Here is a 26,772-nt window from a genome sequence, read left to right as displayed (position 1 = left end):
CAACATACATTGTAAATTAATTTCGGCAGATGATTCTGTAACGCCAATTCCTGTTGGGTAACACCGTTTTTTTGCGTCAAGAACTTTATTATAAGATGGTAAAGCGTTAGGCAATTTTGAATGAATAAAGTCTCTTAATAGCAAATTAACCAGTTAACCAATTACTGTACTTGGCAATCAGCCTTGTTTTTGATCTTTGCACTTTTTTCCAGTATCGAGAAATCCTTGAACAGATCCAAGAAACACGATTTTCAACGTCTTCTAAGGTTAAATTCTCAGAGTTTGGTAAAGCTTGAATTATGTTCTTCAGTACGTGGCGACATCTATCAACATCATTATTAATGCTATTGTAACATAACCACGTGTCCAGAATATGTATGCGCGTAAATGAACACTTCAAATTTACACCTAAAACAAAAAAAAAATCTTTATCAGCAATCTTGGTAGAATCACATTTTTCAAAATCCTACACATAGGTACAGATTAGACCCTATATCAAGCGCAGTCGCAGGTCATCGCAGCTGGAAATTATTTTCCCTTAAAGAGGACATACGTAAGAATATTTTAATGTGTGTTTCATTTGTGCAGATTCGTGCGAACTTAGTTAAAACTTTACAAACTTCTTATAAAAAAAAATAAACCGCAAATTTTAAAGTACGTATTTCGTACGGTCTGAAAACCTATTAAATAATAATTAAAAAAGATAACAAAACGTTCAACATGTCGTACATACCTTCAACTTGAATTTCCATTATACAACAGGTCTTAAACACAAATAAAAAAAAAAATAAATAAATAAATAAATAAATAAATTCTTAGAAAAATAACACTTCCCGGATCTGCGTAAGAACGGAGCGGAGACCACGCTAACTATCACTTTTCAAATTCTCTTACTTTGGAGGCACAACTATAAGTGAATTGTTTGTGCAGTTGAAATTTCTTTTATACTCTAAGTTACTATGACTAATGAACTAACATTTAGCTAAATATTGTTGCATAATTTTAACATGAGTATTTTCATCCAATGTCCTATGGTGGAACCACTGTGCATTGGTTCAGGAGCTACAGCCTTCCAAACACATTATATACGTAAACACACACCCGGGATACGTTTGTACCCCAATAGTAAAAATCCTCATAATAATAAAAAAAAAACATTTTTTATATTATTTTGTTTATTTGAAAAATTAAAAATATTCATTTCACACATTATATTATTGACTTTTATTATAAAAATTATAAAAATGCATCTTATATCTAAGGAAAATCATGGCAAATAGAGCAATTTGTTGATGTGACCGAATGTTCAAGACACATTGGCTTCTTACATTTGGCGCACAGCTTTCTGGTTTTTCTACGGCGTTTTTCCTCTTGTGCGTAACATAAATAGCAAGATCCGGACACAGGTTTTGGCGTGCGCGCTGCGGCAGATGTTGATGCTGCTGTTGACACCATTGATTCCAGCGGTCGGTTGAAATATGCTTCAATAGCAATTTTAGTCGAAAAATTTCGCGTCACTTGACGATTTATGGCTCTGGCTTCAATAATGGGCATACACAATGCTTCAGCCAAGCTGCGCAGGATCTGCTTACGCTTGTTGTTTGTTCTCAAAGGCAACATAGGGTTATTCAAATCGTAGACAATGTAGGCTGCAAGAGCTGTAATGTCCAACATGTTGAAGAACATCGCTAGTGGCCATCGTTTTGTTTGTCTTTGTGTTGGATATTCCGCAAACATTTGGTCCATTCGATCAACACCACCTTTGGTACGATTATAATATTCAATTATTTCAGGTTTCCCACTGTCAGCTATTTCAGCATCATTATGCATGGTCGAAAGCAAAATTACTGCTTTATTTTTTTTGGGAACATAAGAGCACATTGTCACATTATTTTTGAAGCCAAATGTCGTTGAACCAATTGTCCTGTTTTTGTTCTGCTTCATTTCTTGAGGAATATATGATTTGTTTTTGCGCAAAGTTCCAACGATCGTGAGTTTCCAGGTGAGAAGCAGTTCTGCAACTGGCAAGGTCGTAAAAAAATTGTCCATTGTAATGTTTCGGCCACTTCCTTGGTATTTGGCAGACAAATCCTTCACCACTCGTTCGCCTTGGTTCGTTTCCCTACCAGTTTCTGCTTGGCCAGTATATATTTGTCCATGCAGTGGATATGCATTTGTGGCATCGCAAATCCACCAAACCTTGACACTATATTTAGCAGGTTTTGACGGTATGTACTGCGTAAACCGTGTGCGTCCACGGTAAGGAAATAATTGTTCATCAATCGTCAAGCATGAGCTGGGCTTGTAATGTGCAGCAAGATTATTGTTCATCATCGTCCACAACTCACTGATCGGTGCTGCTTTATCAGTTAGTAAGCGTGTTGCACGAGTGTTTTTATCGTCAAATCTTAGGAACCGCAATATCGAACAGAAACGGTTGACTCCCATTGTGGCGCGATATAAAGGATAGTTTTTGACGCTCCATAAATCTCGAACATGTTCTCCATTGCTATGGTTCGCACCAGTCATAATAAGTATGCCAAAAAATGCATACAGCTCTGTTATTGACACAGGCGTCCATGACTTAGGAGTTGTGTTTGGATGCGCATTGTTGTAAGCATTATAAGTTTCTTTTGCTAACTTATTTGTGTGGCGCATAATTATATCAGCCATTTCCGTTCATGAAACATTTGAATGTTTGCTCTACTGACAACATTTCAGTGCATCTAGGTGGTCCAGAACGTTCTCTTATAATATTTTGTCTGAGTACCTGACGACTTACATTTGGTTCTTTCATTCACTCAGTACCATCACGTGCAACAAATTTTTCGCCACTAGCAGGTAATTCATTATTTTCTTCTACTTCTTCTTCTTCATCATCCTCATAGTCCGCATAATCAGGTAATACTTCTGCGGCACTTTGCGAAACTTCGGCATCGTCATCAGCAATTTCAATGTCATTGAATTGAATTTTTTCTTCATCTTCTGAGTCAAAGTCATAGGGAGCGTCATCGTCACAAATTTCATCAAATAAAGTTTGTACATATATATTATTCTCGCTGTTCCTCAGTTAGCCTGCATAATAAAAAAAAATAGTATATGTTTACATTGTTGCTTATTTTACATTTTTTACCTTCTATATGCTGCACTTGATAAATATTCGTTTCTTCTTGAAGTCATTTCGTATCCAGTTATTTATAGTTTCAGTTATATTTATTTTCACTTATATTTTCACTTCTTACACTTTTGAGCACCAAAACAATAATGAAAATATCAACAGGCAGCATTTATAACAAAACCTCGTGTGAAAACAACCCTTGCAGCTGCATATAAAATACAAAAACCAGTTATACCAGTGTATTTGCTACCTACGTACCCATACCTTGCGCGACCTTTTTGCACATATCTTTTGAACCAGGTAGAATACTTCAATGAAATAAAAACCAAAATGTGTATTCGTTGTTACTCTACAAGTATATTATTATAAATTATATTATTTTGTTTTGCATTTATCAGGACAACAACAAAAACAAAAATCCACTGTTGCATGTCCTGACTTTATTTATTCGAATGAAACAAAAGACAAAATACTTGTTGTATATTAAAATATACATTTCTAAAAAAAGCATAGAAATCGGTTGAATAAGCATTAAAAAAACCGCAAAATAAAGTCCCGGGTACAAACGTATCCCGGGTGTGTGTTTACGTGGTATTTTCTGGGTGTGTGTTCTAGGGTTAAGGCAAAACAGCGCGGATTTCAACCGAGGGCAAATATATGCAAGAACAAAAATGGTAATGTACTTAAGAAGCAGCAGGAGGTAGTACAAAGGTGGGTTGAAGTGTTAAAGGTCTGCTGAATGCTAGTGAGGTTGTTGCTTTTACGAATAATACCTTATTACATGTAAACAGCAACGCTGCTCTAGGCCATCCTGACGAGAAATCGCCCACAATACATGAAGTACTCGTATTAGATACAAATATCTTTAAAATAAGCTGCAGAAGACAATATAGCAACTGAGCTCTTAAAAAACGCAAGTACCGGGTTCATAAATATGCATCACCTTAAAACATTGATTTGAATCAATGAAACACTGCCAGACGACTGGAACACAACATCCATATTCCTCATTCACAAGAAAGGCGATAAAACAAACTGCAAAAACAATCGTGGGATTTCCTTTCCTAACACAATGTATAAAATCTTTTCAAGGATTGTAAACAAAAGGCTTATAGGCCACGCAAAAAGAGCTCTTCTGGTGTATTAATCCGGACTTCAGCCTGAAAGGTCAAACAGTCCTTAGAGCAATGTTTTGAGCACAAAATTGAGCACATGATGTTTATTGATTATAAGCAAGCATCAATATGATAGCATCAATAGGATGGCTGCCCCCACAATATTTCATTAATGTAAAATCCCCGACAAACTAACTAGAATAGTGATGATGACTTTGAATGAAACTGTATCAATAGTGATGGTACAGGACAATAAATTTGAAACCTTCAGAATTAAAACTGGAGTAAGACAAGTATCTCCCTCTCATCAACAATGTTCAATCTTCGGCTATGCTGGATATAATATATAGCGTTTTTCAATAGGTGCGCTTCAACTTTTTTCCGATAGGGAGGGCGAACGACGCAATATTTTTCATTTTTCGCTTGTCATTTGTAAACTTCATTAGTATACATTTCATCATGGAACGCTACACACTTGAGCAACGATTGCAAATCGTGCAAATTTTTTATGAAAATAATCGTTCTGTTGCTGCTACTTTAAGAGCATTACGGCCATTTTACGGTCCATTTAGCATATAGCGTTTTTCAATAGGTGCGCTTCAACTTTTTTCCGATAGGGAGGGCGAACGACGCAATATTTTTCATTTTTCGCTTGTCATTTGTAAACTTCATTAGTATACATTTCATCATGGAACGCTACACACTTGAGCAACGATTGCAAATCGTGCAAATTTTTTATGAAAATAATCGTTCTATTGCTGCTACTTTAAGAGCATTACGGCCATTTTACGGTCCATTTAACAAGCCATCCTCAATGGCTCAATGGCTTTGTCAACAAGCAAAATATGCGTTACTGGGCAGAAAGCAATCCACACGTGATTCATGAGGCACCGTAGCATCCCGGAAAAATCACTGTTTGGTGCGGTTTACATGCCGGCGGCGTAATTGGCCCATATTTTTTCGTTGACGAGAACGATCGCCACGTTACTGTGAATGGAAATCGATACCGCGACATGATAAACGATTATTTTTGGCCGCAATTGAATGGTATGAACTTAGACGACATGTGGTTTCAACAGGACGGGGCCACAAGCCACACAGCACACGCTACAATTGATTTGTTGAGGAGTAAGTTCGATGAGCGCATTATTTCCAGAAATGGACCAGTTGAATGGCCGCCGCGCTCGTGTGATTTGACGCTTCTAGACTATTTTTTTTGGGGTTATGTGAAGTCATTGGTCTACAGTAACAAGCCGGCGACGATTTGTGAGCTCAGAGCCAATATTGAACGCGAAATTGCTGGAATTTCGGCCGATTTATGCAAAAGAGTGGTCGAAAATTGGGTTCAACGATTGGACTTCGTAAAACGTGCACGCGGTGGTCATGCAAAAGAAATCGAATTTCATACTTAAATGTATATGTTCAAACTCGATAATAAAACAAAAATTAGTTAAAAAAGTCAAACCGTTTGTGTTTTATTCAAAAAAAAAGTTGAAGCGCTCTTACTGAAAAACGCTTTATTAAACAGAACTACCCAATTAATCGCATACGCAGATGACAGATAGCATTGAAATCGCAGCTGGTAGAATTGGCCCGAAGATAATACAAAATATACGATGATGTCGAGGCAAAATAAACCAACATCAGACAAACTTGAAATTGGCGATTTTTCTTTTGAAACCGTTGAGTCCTTTACCTACTTAGGCTTTAAACAGAGTAGATACAATTTAAAAGCCTCACCATCGATGAGAGAATCCAAGCAGCTAACATATCGTACGCGTCACTAACATAACTCTTCAAATCGAAGGTACTACGGGGCTAAATCGGGGACGCTAACTGAAGCAGATAAAGCAAAACGGCAAGCCTTGGAACGAAAAATACTCAGAAAAATTGATAGAACAATGAAAGATCACGGAGGGTATAAAGTAAAACGACGAGCTAGGCCAATAATAGGCGAAAATGTTATACGTTTCATCAAAGAGCACCGGTTAAGATGGCTGGGACACATAGGGGGATCAATTTAGAGGTATCGGATTTTAAATTGAAATATTGTAAAGCAACGAAAATTTAAATTGGCTGGGCAACCTTTATTATTTTTGTCTAGAATATTATATTTATTTTTTAAAGACAATCGCTTTTGTATGTTGACCGCAACTGCCCCGTAATTCGGACAACCGTAAACACAATTTTTGAATGACTCGCTGAAGGACTTCATTCAAAATCTCGTGAATAACTTTAGTAATGTTGGCTTCCAATGCCTCAACCGAAGCTGGTTTATCCACAAAGCATTCATACTTTACATACCTCCACAAATGAAAGACAAACGGTGGGATATCAAACGATCCTGGTGGTCAATCCAATGGTCCAAAATGAGAAACACATTGTCACCGAAATGGCAATGCAGTAAATCCATTGTTTTTCGGGCTATATGTCAGGTAGTGCCTTTATGTCGGAACCAAATGTTGTGGACATCACCTGCTTCAATTCCCGGCATCAAAAAGTCGTTTATTATGACGCAATAGCGTTCGCCATTCACTATTACATTGGCGCCAGTCTCCTATTTGAATAATTATCGACCGTAGATTCCTCCAGCCCATAGACCGCACCAAATGGTTATTTTTAATGGATGCTATGGCTGTTATTAAATGGCTTCGCGTTGCTCTTCAGTCCCAAAAATGGTAATTTTGCTTATTGACCTGACCAAAAATGTCAAAAACGGACCTCATCGCTGTACCCTTGTCATTGTTGGTCCCCTTGCCGCGGGGGTGCGGCTTAAGTGGTGGTTAATTTCTCTTCAGGAATTTAATCCACCATGAACTAAGAGGTAAACTCTGTATGAGGATTGGTTGACAACCCATTCGAGAAGCGGCGCATGTGGTGTTCGTCCAATCATCTATACGGAGAGTACCGCACCAACACATTCTCAAGTCAAGGTGTGCTTGGAATCGTGCCGAGGACTGAATGGTACAGGGAGTTAAAACATCTTCCCTCTCGAGAGGAACTGTGGCTTTACCGCGATAAGGAGCGCTGCCGCGGGGGACCCCATTACTTCCCCTTTATACTCGTATGTTGTGGAGCTTGACGCATAGTCAGGCAAAGCAATCGTACGAATCAGATGATGTCGAACACTAAAGAAAAAGCGCGACGCAATACCCTCCTTCGAGGAGGCTAACCTGCTGGCGTCAAGCCAAGATACAGCTGAGTCAGCAAAGAGTAAGGCAAGACCCAGTCATAGTATTCAATTACCTAACAAGCAACAACATCACAAAAAGGCAGTAGACGGTACTCAGAGAGAGAGAGTGAGAGCCAGATCGCGAAAAAACCCAAGTCAGAGGGTGTTCTCACGAAGTCTCGCTCTAAGAGGGCGCGGTTTACTCTAAGCAAGAATGCTAGGAATGAACTCGCTGGAGCAACTGACGAGCGCAACGCGGCTGACAAAAAAAATTGCAACAGGCAAAAAACCTAAACAGACCACAACAAAAAAGGCGATGCAACGAAATGAAGTAGATCACAGGACATGATTGAAAAGGCACCGAAGAGACCTAAGGTGTCCAACAGCGTCGAGGACACAGCAAAAGAACGACCGTTCAGCAAGGTAGTTAAGCTCGTGCTAGACAAACATGTAGTTGGAGTACAGGGCGGTGCTATGCCTTCCTTCGATTCGGCAGGAGTACTTCGAGGCTGTAGGGTAATCAAGTGCGACGACGACTGGTCAACGGTTGTCCTAGAGATGTGCATTGCTGAGATCATGAACTCACTGGAAGGCTTAAAGCTTATGCTCATTCCGGCTAGGGATATACCTTGCCTTCCTCGCGCTCGCATTTGGCTACCAGTGATGGACTTAAACGGTGCAGATGTACACAACCCTGTGGTGCCGGTGGAAGACTGAGCAATTTCCAGTACTCAGAAAATCAGACAACAGAATGCGGTTTGGTCTGAGCAAGGCCAAATTGAAAATATTCAAAGCAGGCAGCAATGAAAATGAAGGCGATCTAGAAGAGGTCAATAATAGCATACAGCTAGAAAAGCTTTACTGTGCTAGAAAAGCTTTGCCTTGCTGAAGACGACACCCAACCCGATGCCTAAGGCCATACAGGTTAATCTGCAGCACTCGAATTGTGCTACAGAGAGTTTGGATGGTTTCCTAAGGGAAGGGTACAATGACATCGGATTAATACAGGAACCCTGTGTTCTTATTTTAATACTCCTGATTTTACAGTGGTGAAGATGGAATTGCAGAAAGCGGCAATATACCTGGCACCAGTATACATGCCACATGATTAACCGGAGCCGCCAGACGAAATGGCTCAGTTTTTATCAACATTTAACAACACAGACAAACTGCGTGCGAGTGATAGAGGTGGGTCCCGTTTTGATTTCTTATTAAACACCAATCTTGACATATGTAATGTAGTGATTACCCCAAAGTTTACTTTTCCAAGCTCGGGAAACTTCCCAGGCTGGGAAGAGGTCTTAGACGTTACTTTATGCGCAAATAACAACTCTCTAATAGTCACAAGCTGGAAAGTCTACCATCGACCAACTATTCACAATACGCCAAATCAATACGCCATGAAAGGAGAATCGACACACACCATCTTTTCGTCGATTTCAAAGCTGCATTCGACAGTACGGAAAGGAGTTACCTGTATGCCGCTATGTCTGAATTTGGTATCCCAGCAAAACTAATACGGCTATGTAAGATGACGTTGCTCAACACCAGCAGCGCCGTCAGAATTGGGAAGGACCTCTCCGAGCCGTTTGATACCAAACGAGGTTTCAGACAGGGTGACTCGCTGTCGTGTGACTTCTTTAACCTGATCGCTCAGGCACAATTTTTTATAAGAGCGTACAATTGCTGGCGTATGCCGATGATATTGACATCATCGGCCTTAACAACCGCGCTGTTAGTTCTGCCTTCTCCAAACTGGATAAAGAGGCAAAGCGAATGGGTTTGGTGGTGAACGAGGACAAAACGAAGTACCTCCTGTCTTCAAACAAACAGTCGGCGCACTCGCGTATCGGCACCCACGTCACTGTTGACAGTTATAATTTTGAGGTTGTAAAAGACTTCGTGTATTTAGGAACCAGCATTAACACCGATAACAATGTCAGCCTTGAAATCCAACGTAGAATCTCTCTTGCCAACAAGTGCTACTTTGGGCTAAGTAGGCAATTGAGCAGTAAAGTCCTCTCTCGACGAACAAAATTAACACTCTACAAGACTCTCATCATGCCCGTCCTAACGTATGGCGCAGAAGCTTGGACGATGACAACATCCGATGAAGCGACGCTTGGAGTGTTCGAGAGAAAGATTCTGCGTAAGATTTTTGGACCTTTGCACGTTGGCAACGGCGAATATCGCAGACGATGGAACGATGAGCTGTATGAGCTTTACGACGACATAGGCATAGCGCAGCGAATCAAGATCCAGCGGCTTCGTTGGCTGGGTCATGTCGTCCGAATGGATACAAACGCTCCGGCTTTGAAAGTATTCGGTGCGGTACCAGCTGGTGGAAGCAGAGGAAGAGGAAGGCCTCCTCTGCGTTGGAAAGATCAGGTGGAGAAGGACTTGGCTTCACTTGGTGTGTCCAATTGGCGCCGGTTAGCACGAGAAAGAAACGACTGGCGCGCTTTGTTAATCTCGGCCAAAATCGCGTAAGCGGTTATCGCGCCAATTAAGAAGAAGAATAGTCACAAGCTGGAGATTATCCGACAAGAAATCATTTTCAGACCATAGCTGGATTCTATTCGATATCAATCTCACTCTTGAGAAGCTTACCCACTATAGAAACCCTAGAAGAACGAACTGGCACATATTTCGGAGAGTAACCCAGTCTAAACTTCAACACATAAATAAAACCATAACGATAAGTTAAGACTCAGATGAGAAAGTAAGACCTTTCGAAGTTTCGTTGACGAAGAGGCTTGAAGCTTCATATCCTGCCACATATGGCAAAACAACTTATCCTACCTGGTGGAATGAAGATTTAAGTCAACTTAGAAAAATGTTAAGAGAAGTCTTCAACATCTGCTTTAAACATAAGTACTTCAAACCCAACAAAGATTGCCTTAGGGAATACAAGAAAGCAATCAAAGAAGCTTGGAGAGATTTTTGTAATTCCATTGAATCAACTACAACAGACTAGGTAAGCTTTTATCCAAAGAACACTTATGTCCTTCTATCTTGAGGAACGATAACGGTGAATGGACAAAATCCTCGGCCGATACATTAGAATATCTAATAAATACACATTTCCCAGGTAACATAGAATATAGTGAGAACGAACATCAAAACTTTGAACTACACAAAGCAGACAGCCCAGATGGGATATTACCTGCAATGCTGTGGAATATTTGAGAAACGACCATCCCAACATGCCTACTTCAAAGAAGGAGGTTTTTAACAACGTTAGCACAAGATCCATTATTAAGGCTCTTAATATGTTAGGCACAGACATATATCTCAACGAATGGTAGAGAACATACTTAAAATACGCTTTGTCGACGGAGTAGCCTCTCAGAGAGGTGTGATAAGCCCTTTGCTGTGGTTATTAGTTGCCAACAACATCCTTACCAAATTCAACCGAAAGGGAATTAAAGCAGTGGCGTATGCCGATGGGATAGTGCTTATGGTTTCAGGAATGTTTTCAACCATTTGCCAACAGGCAAAATACTAGTCTTAGATCTCAAATTCAACTGGAGGTCCAACATAGAGTGCAGGGTAGAGAAAGCGAATATAGTACTTTACACGTGTAAGAGAATGTTGGGTAAAAAAGAAGGTCTCAAACGAAAACTATCCAATTGGTCCTACACAGCCATTGTAAGGTCAATACTAACATATGCGGCACTAGTATGTTGGCCCGCAATAGAAAAGAAATATAGCCAAACAGAGAACAGCGTGTATCTTAACAATCGCTACTTGCAGCGCGGTGAGACTCAGAGATAAAGAAAGCTGCACAAGAAGATCGTACAGTCCCAACAAGATCCTCCTACAGAAACCCTCACTGCTCAAAAACAAATCAGACTACACAGTCCCCGACCTTTACTTCTAGAAAGACTTTACGGTACGTTTTCCACCGAGAGCCGAAGTGGACAAAGGGAAGATGATTGGAAGATACGATATTGAAAACCACGCTGAATGTTCTAAGATGAACTGTGGTGTAGGAGCTGGCTTTCATTCGGAGCCGCTCAACCTATCTCCGTCAATTCGACTTCCTGACTATGCCATCGTGTTCCAAGCAAAACTATTAGCGATCAGAGAAGCATTTACATCACTAAGACTCTACAAGGAAGTTGGAGCAAGAGTAGTTATCTTTTCAGATATTCAAGCAGCTATTAAGGCCTTAGATTCCAATTCCACCTCATTAAAACTAGTCTTACAGTGTAGAGAGGAACTAGAATTGGTTAGTCATTGGCTTAAAATTACTCTGAAATGGGTTCCCGGTCATAGAAACATAAGTAATAAGATAGTGGATCAACTAGTAAGAAAAGGTTCGGCACTAGACATAACACAGACGGTGGCAGTCGAAACTCCACTCAACACAATAAGAGCATTCACTGCTTCACACTATCATGCTTTAGCCGAAAGAAGGTGGAAGCAATTGACTACATTTATATCTTCTTCCTCTTCTTAATTGGCGCTATAACCGCTTACGCCATTTTGGCCGAGTTTAACAAAGCGCGCCAGTCGTTTCTTTCTCGTGCTAACCGGCGTTAGTTGGACACAACAAGTGAAGCCAAGTCCCTCTCCACCTGATCTTTCCAACTCCAACGCAGTGGAGGCCTTCGCCTTCCTCTTTGTCTGCTACCTCGGAGAGGTTCTTCCCAATTCTGACGGCGCTGCTGGTGTTGAGCAACGTCATCTTACATAGCCTTATTAGTTTTGCGGGGATACCGAATTCAGACATCGCGGCATACAGGTAACTCCTTTTCGTACTGTCGAATGCAGCTTTGAAGTCGACGAAAAGATGGTGTTTGTCGATTCTCCTTTCATGGGTCTTTTCCAAGATTTGGCGTATTGTAAATATTTGGTCGATGGTAGACTTTCCAGGTCTGAAGCCGCACTGATAAGGTCCAATCAGTTGGTTGACGGTGGGCCTCAGCCGTTCACACAATACGCTCGCTAGAACCTTATAGGCGATATTTAGAAAATTAATCCCGCGGTAATTGGCACAAATTGCAGGATCGGTCTTCTTATGGATTGGGCAGAGCACACTTAAATTCCAATCGGCAGGCATGCTTTCATCCGACCATACTTTGCATAGGAGCTGATGCATGCACCTTACTAGCTCCTCGCCGCCATGTTTGAATAGCTCAGTCGGCAGTCTGTCGGCGCCCGCGGCTTTGTTGTTCTTTAGCGGCGTTATCGCTATTCTCACCTCGTCATGATCGGGTAGCGGAACGGCAATTCCGTCGTCAACGATTGGGGTATCGGGATCTTCACATTCTCGGTGACATGCGCAGCAGTCACTGTTTAATAGGTCCGAGAAGTGTTCCCTCCATAATTTAAGATTGTTCTGTACGTCAGTAACCAGATCGCCGTCTTTGTTCTCACAGGAAATCGCCCCGGTTTTAAAACCTTCTGTAAGCCGCCGAACTTTCTGGTAGAATTTTCGGCGTTGTTCCTATTGGCCACCATCTCAACCTCATCGCACTCCCGTATTTCGGCCTCTCGTTTCTTCTATCGGATAATACTCTCTCCTCCTTTTTGAGCTCTCTGTAGCGATCCCACATTGCTCGCGTTGCGCCCGATCGCAGCGTGGCTCTATAGGCGGCATCCTTTCTTTCTGCGGCAGCATGACATTCCTCGTCGTACCAATTGTTTTTTCGGGCTCGCCGGAATCCGATTTCTTCTTCGGCGGCGGTACGTAGAGAACGAGAAATGTTGCTCCATTGTTCGTGTATGCCGGTTTGTTGGGCAGTACTCTCTGAGAGCAGGAGTGAGAGTCGAGTGGCGAATCTTCTGGCTGTTTGTTGTGATTGCAGCTTTTCGATGGCGAACATTCTTTCGCGTTTTTTGCTGCACATAGGCGTGTGCGCAGTTTGGCTGCAACAAGGTAGTGATCCGAGTCGATGTTGGGTCCTCGGATCGTACGTACATCTAATACACTAGAAGCGTGTCTTCCATCTATCACAACATGATCGATCTGGTTTGGTGTTTTTCGATCAGGAGACAGTCAGGTGGCTTGGTGAATCTTCTTATGCTGGAATCTGGTGCTGCAGACTACCATGTTTCATCAGCCTCTGTCCGTTACTGAATGTTTCGTTGTGCAGGCTGAAATTTCCGACTGTGGGACCAAAAATTCCCTCCTTGCCCACCCTGGCGTTGAAGTCGCCAAACACGATTTTTATGTCGTGGCGGGAGCAGCGCTCATAGGAACGTTCCAAGCGCTCGTAGAAGGAATCTTTGGTCGCATCGTCCTTCTCTTCCATCGGGTCGTGGGCGCAATTGTAGCGAGACGCTCGTCCACCGGAGTGAACGACAGTACTTGGCGACGAAGTCTCTCTCCCACAACAAATCCAACTCCGAATTTGCGCTCCTTTACATGACAGCTGTAGTAAACGTCACAAGGTCCTACTCTTTTCTTGCCTTGTCCCGTCCATTAGAGCTGCAAAACTATCGATGGTTGCAACATTCAATAGTTTCGATGGTTTGGCAACAAATATTCAATAGTATCGATAGTACTATCGAAAATATTTTCAAATTCAAAAACTTAATAAACGCATACTTAACAATAAAAATTAACATTTTAATAAACATTTCATATGTTTCATATGTTTAACATAATGAGATCCTTCATGGACACAGTAAATCAAAACAAATTTGAATAAAATTAAAATTAAGGATCAGTCTTCTGCCAAGATCCGAGAATTGTGACTAAGAAAAAGGAGCATGTCCACATGCTTAGCTTTTAAGGCAGCTCTTCGTTCCGTTATAATTTGTCCAGCTTTGCTGAACAATCGCTCCGACTCTGTCGATGAAGCAGGAATGCAAAAATATTTCGTAGTAAGGTCTTTTATACTATTTTCGTTATGCTGTAAATACGGAAACATTAAACATTTTTGAAGAATTTTTGTTAAGCTACATACCTGCCAATATTTGAGGGGATCAACATCGCCCAAGGAGTGATGTTTCCCAATATATTGTTGTAAATCAATTATTGCATCGGAGCGCTTGGTCCTAGGCAAATTTTCTATGTTGATTTTTACAAATTCATAAAGAGGATGTCGTGTTGGTTTTGGTTGATCAATTGGTGTTGGTGGCTTTGAGGTGGGAGCTGAAGACTTGCTCAGATGAATAAGTTCTTCAATTAAAAGTTTTTCAGCATTTTTGGCATTGTATTGCGAACGGAAACCTTGTTTTTCAAACCTTGGATCAAGCAATGTAGAAATGCTATATTAGTTACTGTGCGATCTTCGTACTTGTACAACCTTTTAATTACGCAATCAATTAAAAATTCGTTTACTTTAAGGCCAACTTCGGTAAGAAGATTTTTTGTGCTATTTTCCAAGTTGTTTAAGAGGCCACAAGTAACTGGAATAACTAGTGATACTGTGACTTTAGAATTCGATGACACTTCTTTGGAAGCAATGTCAAAGGGAGAAAGTATTTGTGACAAGTCTTTTAATATGTTGATTTCGTCAGCTGTGAGAGGCTGTGGCGCTTTCGACAAACTTAGAAGTGTTATATTGATTGCTTCATGTGTTTTTAAGACTCTTTCAATCATTAGGAATGCACTGTTCCATCTGGTGGCAACTTCCTGTATTAGACTATATTTAGTTTCCGTCAATTGAGAATCTTTAAATTTCTTGTAAGCAATCGTGCTACTTTTAAAAAACGCGACAATGGACTTGCATTTTTTAAGTAATTCTTTTGTGCAATCCAGCTTAAGGCAATCTTGCACCACCAAATTAAGTGAGTGTGCATAGCAGGGTAAATTCCTTTTTTTAAGCAGCTCACACGCTTTGATCATTGAGCTTGCATTATCGGTCACAATTGCAGTTATTTTATCAAAAATTCCCCATTCGTTGCAAGCAGCCTGCAGGGTATCTGCTATATTCTTAGCAGTATGATTTGTTTCATCAATTAGCTTATTTGTTGATAAAACAGCAGAGCGAAGACAGTAACTATCTGTAATAAACGAGCATGTGACTGTCATATAAGATTCATTTGCCAGGGACGTCCACATATCAGTTGTGATGGCACAGTGATTTATTTTGCTGAGCAAATTTTTTAATTTAGGTTTCTGCTCATCAAATAAATTTGTCATCATGACATTAGAGAGGGTAGTCCGCGACGGTAGTTTGTAGCGTGGGTCGAATAGTTTGATAAAGTCGCGGAACTCAGGATCCTCAACTATAGAAAAAGGTTGCATGCCTTGAGCTACAAATTTTATGAGTCCTAAATCAAGCTCTTGTTTGCGCTTTGACGTAGATTCATATGTTGTGTTTAAATATGTATCTATTTTACCAGAAGTGATTGGCAAATCGTTAACACGCTGACCGGGATGCGCACGCTTCAGGTGGTCAAATAAATTTGAGGTATTTCCGCTCGTCTTATACATTTTGCCGCAAGAGCAACACTTTGCCGACATACCGTTGTTTATTTTTTCGAAATGGCCCCACACCGATGATCTTCCGACTCGCTGCCTTTTTGCTAGCTGGTTGTCCTCCTCAATTGCCTCAATGCTGCTGTCTTGTCCATCTTAACAAAGCACATGCATACATAACATAAATTAGTTACTTGCGTTGCTGAGCAGTAAATGGAACTTACCCTGTGAGTTTTTCAAGAGAAATTTGTCCATCCTTCCGCCACCAACACCAACGAAAATTTACCTACAAATAAACACTTATTTTAATATTTAATTACCTTTACATATAAATGTATTTCTTACCAAAATTTGCTGCCGACCTGCAAAGTTGCGCCAAAACAAATGATGTGCAATGTATGGTAATGCCACTATCGATAGTGAACAATAACCATCGATAGCGACGCAAAAATATAAAAATTCGATATATCGATAGTGCCATCGATAGTTTTACAGCTCTACCGTCCATCGCATCTCTTGAATGGCAGTGATGTCAGCCTTTACTCTCACGAGGACATCAACCAGCCGGGCAGAGGCACCGTCCCCATTGAGGGACCGGACATTCCAGGTGCATGCCCTCAAATCGTTATCCTTATTTCGTTTGCAGTGGTCGTGATCAGTATATATAATATATACAGGGTTGGCCATATTAAACTGACCCATGTGATTATTAAAAAAATATGGAAAAAGAAACATTTTTTTGTGTTTCATTGTGAAAAACATTTAATTCAGTTCAAGGAGATTCGTTTACATCACTTTTTGAATATGATATCGCGCAAGTGGTCGCCCTTAGCACGTATTTGGATATGTACAGGGTTGGCCATATTAAACTGACCCATGTGATTATTAAAAAAATATGGAAAAAGAAACATTTTTTTGTGTTTCATTGTGAAAAACATTTAATTTAGTTCAAGGAGATTCGTTTACATCACTTTTTGAATATGATATCGCGCAAGTGGTCGCCCTTAGCTCGTATAGCGTAATGTGCCCGTTTTTCGGCGTTTTCCATAGTTTTGGCCAGCGTCTCGGCCGATATGGCGGCTATTTCCCGTCGGATATTGGCCTTAAGTGCGCCTAGTGTCTTTGGCTTGTTGACGTAAACCTTAGATTTCAAATTACAGTAAAAAGTTATAGGGTTACTCAATGGGTCAGTTTAATATGGCCAACCCTGTATATAATTGCGCGTACACCCTTTTTGGGAGTTTGGTCGAGCTCCTCCTCCTATTTGTGGCGTGCGTCTTGATGTTGTTCCACAAATGGAGGGACCAACAGTTTCAAACCGACTCTGAACGGGAGATATTTTTTATAAGGAGCTTTTTCATGGCAGAAATATACTCGGAGGTTTGTCATTGCCTGACGAGGGGCGACCAATATTAGAAAAAACTTTTTCTTAATTTTCGTGTTTGACTACAGGTCATTGGAAGGTAGGGGATCACCCCAATCACCTCAATCCCATTTGCAGAAGCAGTCAAGCCGAAGGGGTGAAGGAAAGTCTTTTCCACTACTTATGTGAATATCCTGGGCTAGCTAGGGCAAGACTTCGCTCTTTCGGTAAGCCTTTCTCACAGCAAATTAATGAGATGTCAGACATCGAGACAAGTTATCGCAGTGATAGTATTATAAAACGGCGCTGGTCGTTTATTAGGATTTTTCAAGTAGAAATATAAAATAAAATTCATTTCGATGTTTTGTTTTGATATCGAGAATTTGATTTAATTTTGCACCTTTATTTTTGGGATAAAAAGGTAACTTTCTCCAGATCAACCGAAAGCGATTAAAAAAAATGTTCACTCCTGTTTAATTTATCACTTTTAAAGCCAGACGACAAGGCATAAGTGGCCAGAAATTGCGATAATTATTAAGCATATGCATGACATTCGCAACGTATGTACTCGCCCAATGTCGTCATTTAAGATTTTCGCTTGGGTGCGGATGACGCTTTTGTCGTCATTTAGGTTATCGTTAAACAATTCTTTAAAAATGTCATTTCTCAAATTCAAATTCAAATTAATTTATTCTGGAATACGTTTCTAACATCAGAAATCTTGTACAATACTATCCAATATACATACATATTTAGTTAACAGAAACAAATGACTAGTCGTTAATGTAGTAACAGCAAAAACTACGGGAAAAAAACAATTAAAAAATATAAACTATTACAGTAATGAAGTAAAAAAAAGATGGAAAATAAAAAGAGTTAGCAAAAATAAAAGAATATAGAGAACGATGGAGGGAGAGGGAGCGCTCAAAGTAATGGATACCGACAGATGCATCTATAGACTATGAGGTAGAAGCCAAATAGCACGTGCTCTGTGTTTACAGTAATTTACAGAAATTTTTGTAATGGAATATTACTCAGTATTTGCTTTTCTATCGAAACTTCCAACGATATAAGGACAAATCCAGTCTAAAAAGTCCAATTTATAGACATTTTTTCAATAATTTTCTGATATTCAACCTATACGAAAAAGAACGAATGCATTTCGTCTGCTTTCATCATCATCAAGTGAAGGAGAAGTAGAAGTTGAAGAAAGTGATAAGGATTGGTCGGATTTTGATCTAGAAAGATGTAATGAGCAATTTGGAGGAGCTTCTTTACTGAAAATCTTTCCAAACAGTCCTCAAAGAATTGCCGATGTGACATCTTTATTTGCTGGGGAGGACTTAATTAAAAAAATCGTTTCCGAAACAAATCGATATCATAATGCAAATAGCCTAAAGTATAAAAAACATGAACATGAATGTAAATGTAAATCAGTAAGAAAAATCAAAATATATAATTATTGGTCGACACACCCACTTTCAGAAACTCCAGTTTTCGGTACTACCATGAGTAGAGATCGGTTTTACGAATTTCCTACATTTCTCCGATAACTCAATTGCTTATTCAACGGAAAACAGGTTAATAAAAGTGCAAGAAATTATAGATTACTAGCAAGCCCGGCGAGTTCCGTTTCGCCACCAGATGGCTTCGTTTTTTGTAACATTTCGTTTGGGGATTAAAAGATGAAGAAAACTTATTTTTTTGTTTTATATTTGAAAACGAAAAATTTTATATAATATAATTTCACAACAGTAATGAATTCATTTCGATTACAGAAGTGAAGTGTAATTTAGTTGAACTTCTCTAAGTAAAAAATGAAAGTGAATCCAAAGTAAATACTGAATCGAGGCGTTACACGTGTCCGCAAATTATCCGTTTCATTGAAGTGCTCTTTGGTAAACCACATTTTTTGTTCTAATGAGATGTCAGACATCGAGACAACAAATTTGCTGCAAATACAAGTTATCGCAGTGATAGTATTATAAAACGGCGCTGGTCGTTTATTAGGATTTTTCAAGTAGAAATATAAAATAAAATTCATTTCGATGTTTTGTTTTGATATCGAGAATTTGATTTAATTTTGCACCTTTATTTTTGGGATAAAAAGGTAACTTTCTCCAGATCAACCGAAAGCGATTAAAAAAAGAGGTTGTCTGTAAAGTCGGTTTACTGACGATAGTTTAACGTGATAACGTCATAAGAAAATACTGATTGAATGGTTGCATTTTTCAAAAGAAAATTTTAATATTATTTGTTTGATAGATATTTTGTATGGATATAGAGAATGAGTTAACATTAACATAACATAATATACTTTAACATAACATAACATAACATAACATAACATAACATAACATAACTTAACATAACATAACATAACATAACATAACATAACATAACATAACATAACATAACATAACATAACATAACATAACATAACATAACATAACATAACATAACATAACATAACATAACATAACATAACATAACATAACATAACATAACATAACATAAGATAACATAACATAACATAACATAACATAACATAACATAACATAACATAACATAACATAACATAACATAACATAACATAACATAACATAACATAACATAACATAACAAATTACCCCGTATTAAAGCACTTACCAACAGCTTTCATTTGATACCCATATTGTACATACACAACCAAAGGTTACCCGGGTCCACGTTTTGACCTATATCTTGAGACCCTATCTACCAATAGGTATTCAAACTATACGGAAATCATCTTCAATACCTACTTAACAATGTGTGTAAGTTTGGTTTAATTCGGTTCAAAGACACGGCGGGTCCACGTTTTGGCATATATTTCGAGACCCTAGTCATCAATAGGTATGAAAATTACCCCGTATTAAAGCACTTATCAACAGCTTTCATTTGATATCCATATTGTACAAACACATTCTAGGGTCCACGTTTTGGTCTCTATCTCGAGACCCTAGTCACGGAGCGGATGGAAATACTCTGAACTAAAGCATTCACCAACAGCTTCCATTTGATACCCATATTGTACATACACATCCGAAGGTTACCCGGGTCCACGTTTTGACCTATATCTCGAGACCCTGTCTACCAATAGGTTTCCAAACTATACGGAAACCATCTTCAATACCTCCTTAACAATGTGTGTAAGTTTGGTTTAATTCGGTGCAAAGACACGGCGGGTCCACGTTTTGGCATATATTTCCAGACCCTAGTCATCAATAGGTATAAAAATTACCCCGTATTAAAGCACTTATCAACAGCTTTCATTTGATACCCATATGGTACATACACAACCAAAGGTTACCCGGGCCGGGTCCACGTTTTGACCTATATCTCGAGACCCCAGTCACGGAGAGGCATGAAAAATACTCTGTACTAAAGCATTCATCAACAGCTTCAATTTGATATCCATATTGTACAAACACATTCTAGGGTCCACATTTTGACCTATATCTCGAGACCCCAGTCACGGAGAGGCATGAAAAATACTCTGTACTAAAGCATTCATCAACAGCTTCCATTTGATACCCATATTGTACATACACATCCGAAGGTTACCCGGGTCCACGTTTTGACCTATATCTCGAGCCCTATTTCCAAAATAAAATATAATCCATGTTACTCGTGGAGAATGTAGCTTTCGAATGGTGAAAGAATTTTTAAAATCGGTCCAGTAGTTTTTGAGCCTGTTCATTACAAACAAACAAAGTTTTCCTCTTTATAATATTAGTATAGACAACATATCTTATAAGGTATATGGTAAATATTACCATACATTTTTTCCTTTATATATAATAAAAAAATTAATAATAATAACATTAAAACAACAGGTATTATTAACAAACTTGGTTTTATTTTAAATTCTTCAAGTGAATCAAATTAATAATAATCAATAAGAAGGCATATGCAAATACAAATACGTGAATTTATATATGTACATATGCGCATATACATACATATATACGCTCACTTAAGTAGGAGAGAGCAAGATGTCGAACGTTGCCGTTCGTTTGCTTTGTTTGCTTTGTCGTTCGTTCCGTGCTTTCGCTTGCAGTTCATTCAATGCAATGAGGAAGGTAACGGCAATGAGCAAGGTAACTACATATGAGCAAGGTAACACTAATGAGCAAGGTAACACTAATGAGCAAGGATACAATAAAGAGCAAGGTAACACTAATGAGCAAGGTAACACTAAAGAGCAAGGTAACACTAAAGAGCAAGGTAACACTAATGAGCAAGGTAACACTAAAGAGCAAGTTAACACTAATGAGCAAGGTAGCACTAAAGAGCAAGGTAACACTAAAGAGCAAGGTAACACTAATGAGCAAGGTAACTACATATGAGCAAGGTAACACTAATGAGCAAGGTAACGACACATCTTTTCGTGCGTGCAGCCTGTTAAATCGAATTATAAGACGTTATCACGTCAAAAATGTTCACTCCTGTTTAATTTATCACTTTTAAAGCCAGACAACAAGGCATAAGTGGCCAGAAATTGCGATAATTATTAAGCATATGCATGACATTCGCAACGTATGTACTCGCCCAATGTCGTCATTTAAGATTTTCGCTTGGGTGCGGATGACGCTTTTGTCGTCATTTAGGTTATCGTTAAACAATTCTTTAAAAATGTCATTTCTCAAATTCAAATTCAAATTAATTTATTCTGGGATACGTTTCTAACATCAGAAATCTTGTACAATACTATCCACTATACATACATATATAGTTAACAGAAACAAATGACTAGTCGTTAATGTAGTAACAGCAAAAACTACGGGAAAAAAACAATTAAAAAATATAAACTATTACAGTAATGAAGTAAAAAAAAGATGGAAAATAAAAAGAGTTAGCAAAAATAAAAGAATATAGAGAACGATGGAGGGAGAGGGAGCGCTCAAAGTAATGGATACCGACAGATGCATCTATAGACTATGAGGTAGAAACCAAATAGCACGTGCTCTGTGTTTACAGTAATTTACAGAAATTTTTGTAATGGAATATTACTCAGTATTTGCTTTTCTATCGAAACTTCCAACGATATAAGGACAAATCCAGTCTAAAAAGTACAATTTATAGACATTTTTTCAATAATTTTCTATTTTTGAATAATATAAACTAAATGTGATATTTTTCTAAAAATCTCTCAAAATGGGGGAAGACTTTCTTTCGGAGACATATGAAGATTCATTATCAAATATCGCTGAAAATGAAAGTGACAGTGAGGATTCTGATATTCAACCTATACGAAAAAGAACGAATGCATTTCGTCTGCTTTCATCGTCATCAAGTGAAGGAGAAGTAGAAGTTGAAGAAAGTGATAAGGATTGGTCGGATTTTGATCTAGAAAGATGTAATGAGCAATTTGGAGGAGCTTCTTTACTGAAAATCTTTCCAAACAGTCCTCAAAGCATTGCCGATGTGACATCTTTATTTGTTGGGGAGGACTTAATTAAAAAAATCGTTTCCGAAACAAATCGATATCATAATGCAAATAGCCTAAAGTATAAAAAACATGAACATGAATGTAAATGTAAATCAGTAAGAAAAATCAAAATATATAATTATTGGTCGACACACCCACTTTCAGAAACTCCAGTTTTCGGTACTACCATGAGTAGAGATCGGTTTTACGAATTTCCTACATTTCTCCGATAACTCAATTGCTTATTCAACGGAAAACAGGTTAATAAAAGTGCAAGAAATTATAGATTACTAGCAAGCCCGGCGAGTTCCGTTTCGCCACCAGATGGCTTCGTTTTTGTAACATTTCGTTTGGGGAATAAAAGATGAAGAAAACTTATTTTTTTGTTTTATATTTGAAAACGAAAAATTTTATATAATATAATTTCACAACAGTAATGAATTCATTTCGATTACAGAAGTGAAGTGTAATTTAGTTGAACTTCTCTAAGTAAAAAATGAAAGTGAATCCAAAGTAAATACTGAATCGAGGCGTTACACGTGTCCGCAAATTATCCGTTTCATTGAAGTGCTCTTTGGTAAACCACATTTTTTGTTCTTTGGTCTGACGTTAACACAAACAAAGCGGATGGCTTCCCAAATCGTGAACACGCAACATATACATAGCTACCCATGTGAAAAACAATGAGTTTCTAAATTTATCCTGCAAACACTAAGCGATTGGCCTTGCGACTTGTTAATTGTCATTGCGAACGCAAGGTGAACCGGAAATTGCAATCGTTTGAAGTCAAATGCGTACTTTCCGTTAATAATGGTTGCCTCGATCAAAGTCGGCATAAGTCTTCTCACCGCAAGTCGAGTACCGTTGCAAAGTCGCGGTGGATTCATTTTACGCAATATCATAATAACTGTCGGGGTATTTCGACGGTATGTGGCCGATTCCGTATAAATGAAAAATAGGGTTATAGGGTCGTTATAATTCAATTTATTTATAATTGGGTTTATATGGTATATACATATGTATGTATGTTTGAGTACTAATTATATGTAAAATAATATATATAATAACCTGTTTAATTAGTGATATAGCTGGATTTTTATTTCCTTCTTGGCGGTATAGCTGGATTTTTATCTCCTTCGTGTGGTCTACCTTGTTCTTCGTGTGCTGTTAGTTAAAAACTGAAAAACTTTTATATCGATGTTGGTGCTGTTGTTCATTCCTGCATTGTCATTCTTTCGCCTTTCGGAATTTAAGAGGACAATGCAGGGATGTGTTTGTTTGGAATAAACATCCCGGCCGCCTTGCAGTGTCTGCGAATAAAAATTGGTTAATTGGGTGGAAAATACCTCTCATAATATTGAGAAATTGTTTTAGATAATGAGTTATACTTAGGGTCTAGTTTAAAATTCCGGTTAAAATCCATCCTAATGTGGTGTTTTGGGTGACGACTGTGCCATTATCGGGATGAAATATGCCGGATTTTATAATTTTTGGGTATAGGTCGGCTCCAAGTTCGAGCATTACGTTGTTTGCCTTCGTGAATGATGGGTCAGCTAGGACTAAGTGATCGAAACGTTTTCGAATCTCGTCGCTTATGTCCTGCTCATAGGGTCGTGTGGGTAAATCCTTTGATATCAAAGCGTGTGTTTCGAGTCGCAATTGATCATCAATTAGTGATCCGATTTTGAGATGGCAAATCCGATGTTCGTTGAGGTATGTTATCGGCAGTCTCAGCTTTTTTATTAAGTCAGAGCCGATGGTGATTCTTTTTTGGACCGGGTTGATGAGGGCCCTGACTTTATGCCATTTGTCCGCTTGTTTGATGCGGATGAGTGCCGTGGGTACAAGGGTCTGCTTGGCCAGTAATGAGGGTGGTCCTCTAGGGGTGGTGAAGGGATGTGCTTCGACTCCTCGTTCTCTTTTTGTTTCCGTGACATGAGTGTACAGTCTTGGGTGTCCATGTAGGGTGGAGTGATGTTTTCCATTGCATGTGGAACATCTCTTCTCACTTGTACAGCTCTTTGTCCGGTGTGATCTGGCCAAGCAATTGATGCAGTATTTGTGGGTTGTGACTGCGTCGTATTTTTCCTTTAGATTCATGTTGGTGTATTTGGAGCATGTCACCAACCTATGATCCCTTTTGCATATTCCACATGCAACGTGTCGGTGTGTACTATATTTGGGTGGCGTAGTGTTGGAAATTTTGGGGTGTGCCGTGCGGTGTATGTCGCTATTTCTCTCTTCTTGTATGGGTGAAAGAGTTGTACGAAACCGGCGAGATCGGATTGCTAAAGCTCTTAAAGCTTTTTCATCCGAGAGTGGTGACAAGCTGCGGGTCGTGCTGAGGGAGCGGATGCTCATTGTTGGGCTGCTTCGGCGAGTGGTCCTGACCGTTGAAATGGTTTTCCTTTTTGGGGTTAGGGGGGCCATGATCCTATAAAAAATTAATTTTAATTAATAGGTAGTATTACAAGTTTTGTTATGGGACGGGTTATTGTGCCTTGAGCGGTACGAATGTCTACTACTCGGGTTCTGTTATCTGAACCGCAGTATGCCTTTTTTATTCGGCCTAGTTTCCACTCGTTTGGGGGTAGATTTTCTTTTCTGATGACAACTAAATCACCAACTTCCACGTTACGTTGAGGATATTTCCACTTATATCGCTTGTGGAGTTCCTTCAGATATTCTTCTTTCCATCTTTTGGAGAAATGTTGATGGAGTGCTTTTAGTTTTGTCCATCTGTTTATAATACTTAGGTTAGTATCTTCTAAATTGGGTTCGGCGGGTGTTAATATTGGGGTACCAATCAAAAAGTGTCCTGGGGTTAAGGGTTCTAAGCTTGTTGGGTCGTCATTTGAAGGGCTTAATGGGCGAGAATTCAAGCAACCTTCTATGCGGGTTAATAGGGTACTTAGTTCCTCGAAGGTAAATTTTTGGGCATGTGATACCTTTTTTAAATGGGTTTTGAAACTTTTTACTCCTGCCTCCCATAGTCCGCCCATATGCGGAGCTCCTGGGGGGTTGAAGTGCCAATTGATGTTTTGATGCCCATAATTAGCTGTTACTTGGGTTTGTAGGGTTTTGAGAAATTCTCGTCGATCTTTGACCAATAGTTGGGCCAATGGCCTTGGTTGCGAAACATACGAATATACAGATATAACCTTTGGTTATTAGGAATGCTCTTTGAGTGTAATTTTTTATGTCATAGGGTCCAGCGAAATCAATTCCTGTGGCTGCAAATGTTCGGGTTAAGGTTGTCCTCTCAGTTGGGAGTGCCGCCATTATTTGTGTGTGTTGTGTCTTCTTGTATAATATACAAGTTTTGCAGTTATGGATCATCGATTTTATGAGGATCCTTAATTTTGGCTTTCGACATGGCGCCAGTTGTTGACTCCAACCTTTTCCATGACCGCGGTAACTCGGTGAGACACGAATGTGCTCCAAGAACATGGTGGTTTGTTTAACCACGATAAAACTATAGTTGAGTCCGTCCAAAAATAGCTTTGATATTGCTTTAAGCTTAATTGGGATAGGGTAGTGTCAACAAGATTAGCTAATAGAACGGCTCCACAGAGTTCTAACCTTGGCAACGATATGCTTTTAATTGGGGCAACTCTCGTTTTCGATACTAAGAGGGTGATCCATACTTCGGTTTCGATGGTGACTCGAATATAAAGGGTTGCGGCATAAGCTTTCTCGGAAGCATCAGAAAATCCATGAAATTCGATGGTTGCTAATTCTGAGAAATGGGTCCATCTGGGTATTTGAATATTGTTTGCCGTTTCGTGGTCTTTTACGAAATTAAGCCATCGATGAAGCGTGAGTGGCTTAAGACTTTCATCCCAGTCGGTTTTATCAAGCCATTCTTGCTGCATAATAATTTTTGCCGTTATTATTACTGGACTGAGCCAACCGGCGGGGTCAAATAATTTGGCAATAGCTGATAAAACCTCGCGTTTGGTGTAGGTGGGTTTATTCTCGATTGGGTTGACGAGAAAGAAAAATGAATCTTTTTTGGAGTTCCATCGTATACCTAGGAGTAGTATGTATTTCCCCGGTTTTAGCACAATATCAAAATTTTTAACTTAAATTTGTTTAGTTTGACATTCTTAACTAAAAATTTTAATACATTTTAACTTAAATTTGTTTAATTTGACATTCTTAACTAAAAA

At 39.1% G+C, this 26,772-nt stretch overlaps 2 protein-coding genes across 2 annotated transcripts; both read right to left on the bottom strand.

Annotated features, from left to right (window-relative positions):
- Nucleotides 1-14,082: 14,082 nt before the first annotated feature.
- Nucleotides 14,083-16,161, bottom strand: LOC129250086 (E3 SUMO-protein ligase ZBED1-like). The gene is made up of 5 exons (XM_054889728.1): nucleotides 16,131-16,161; nucleotides 16,010-16,071; nucleotides 14,668-15,940; nucleotides 14,326-14,605; nucleotides 14,083-14,271 (listed from the first exon to the last, which is right to left on the bottom strand). Exons 2-5 carry the CDS (start codon nucleotides 16,038-16,040, stop codon nucleotides 14,083-14,085), a joined length of 1,773 nt encoding a protein of 590 aa, XP_054745703.1. The 5' UTR covers nucleotides 16,041-16,071; nucleotides 16,131-16,161.
- Nucleotides 16,162-23,995: 7,834 nt separating this feature from the next.
- Nucleotides 23,996-25,030, bottom strand: LOC129250084 (uncharacterized). The gene has a single exon (XM_054889727.1). It carries the CDS (start codon nucleotides 25,028-25,030, stop codon nucleotides 23,996-23,998), a length of 1,035 nt encoding a protein of 344 aa, XP_054745702.1.
- Between the last annotated feature and the right edge of the window lie 1,742 nt (nucleotides 25,031-26,772).

This window comes from Anastrepha obliqua, chromosome 6 (genome assembly GCF_027943255.1).
Source record: "Anastrepha obliqua isolate idAnaObli1 chromosome 6, idAnaObli1_1.0, whole genome shotgun sequence".
Classification (NCBI taxonomy): Eukaryota; Metazoa; Arthropoda; class Insecta; order Diptera; family Tephritidae; genus Anastrepha; species Anastrepha obliqua.
The sequence above is the reverse complement of the archived record's forward strand: the minus strand, read 5'-3'. Positions and strand labels throughout refer to the sequence as shown.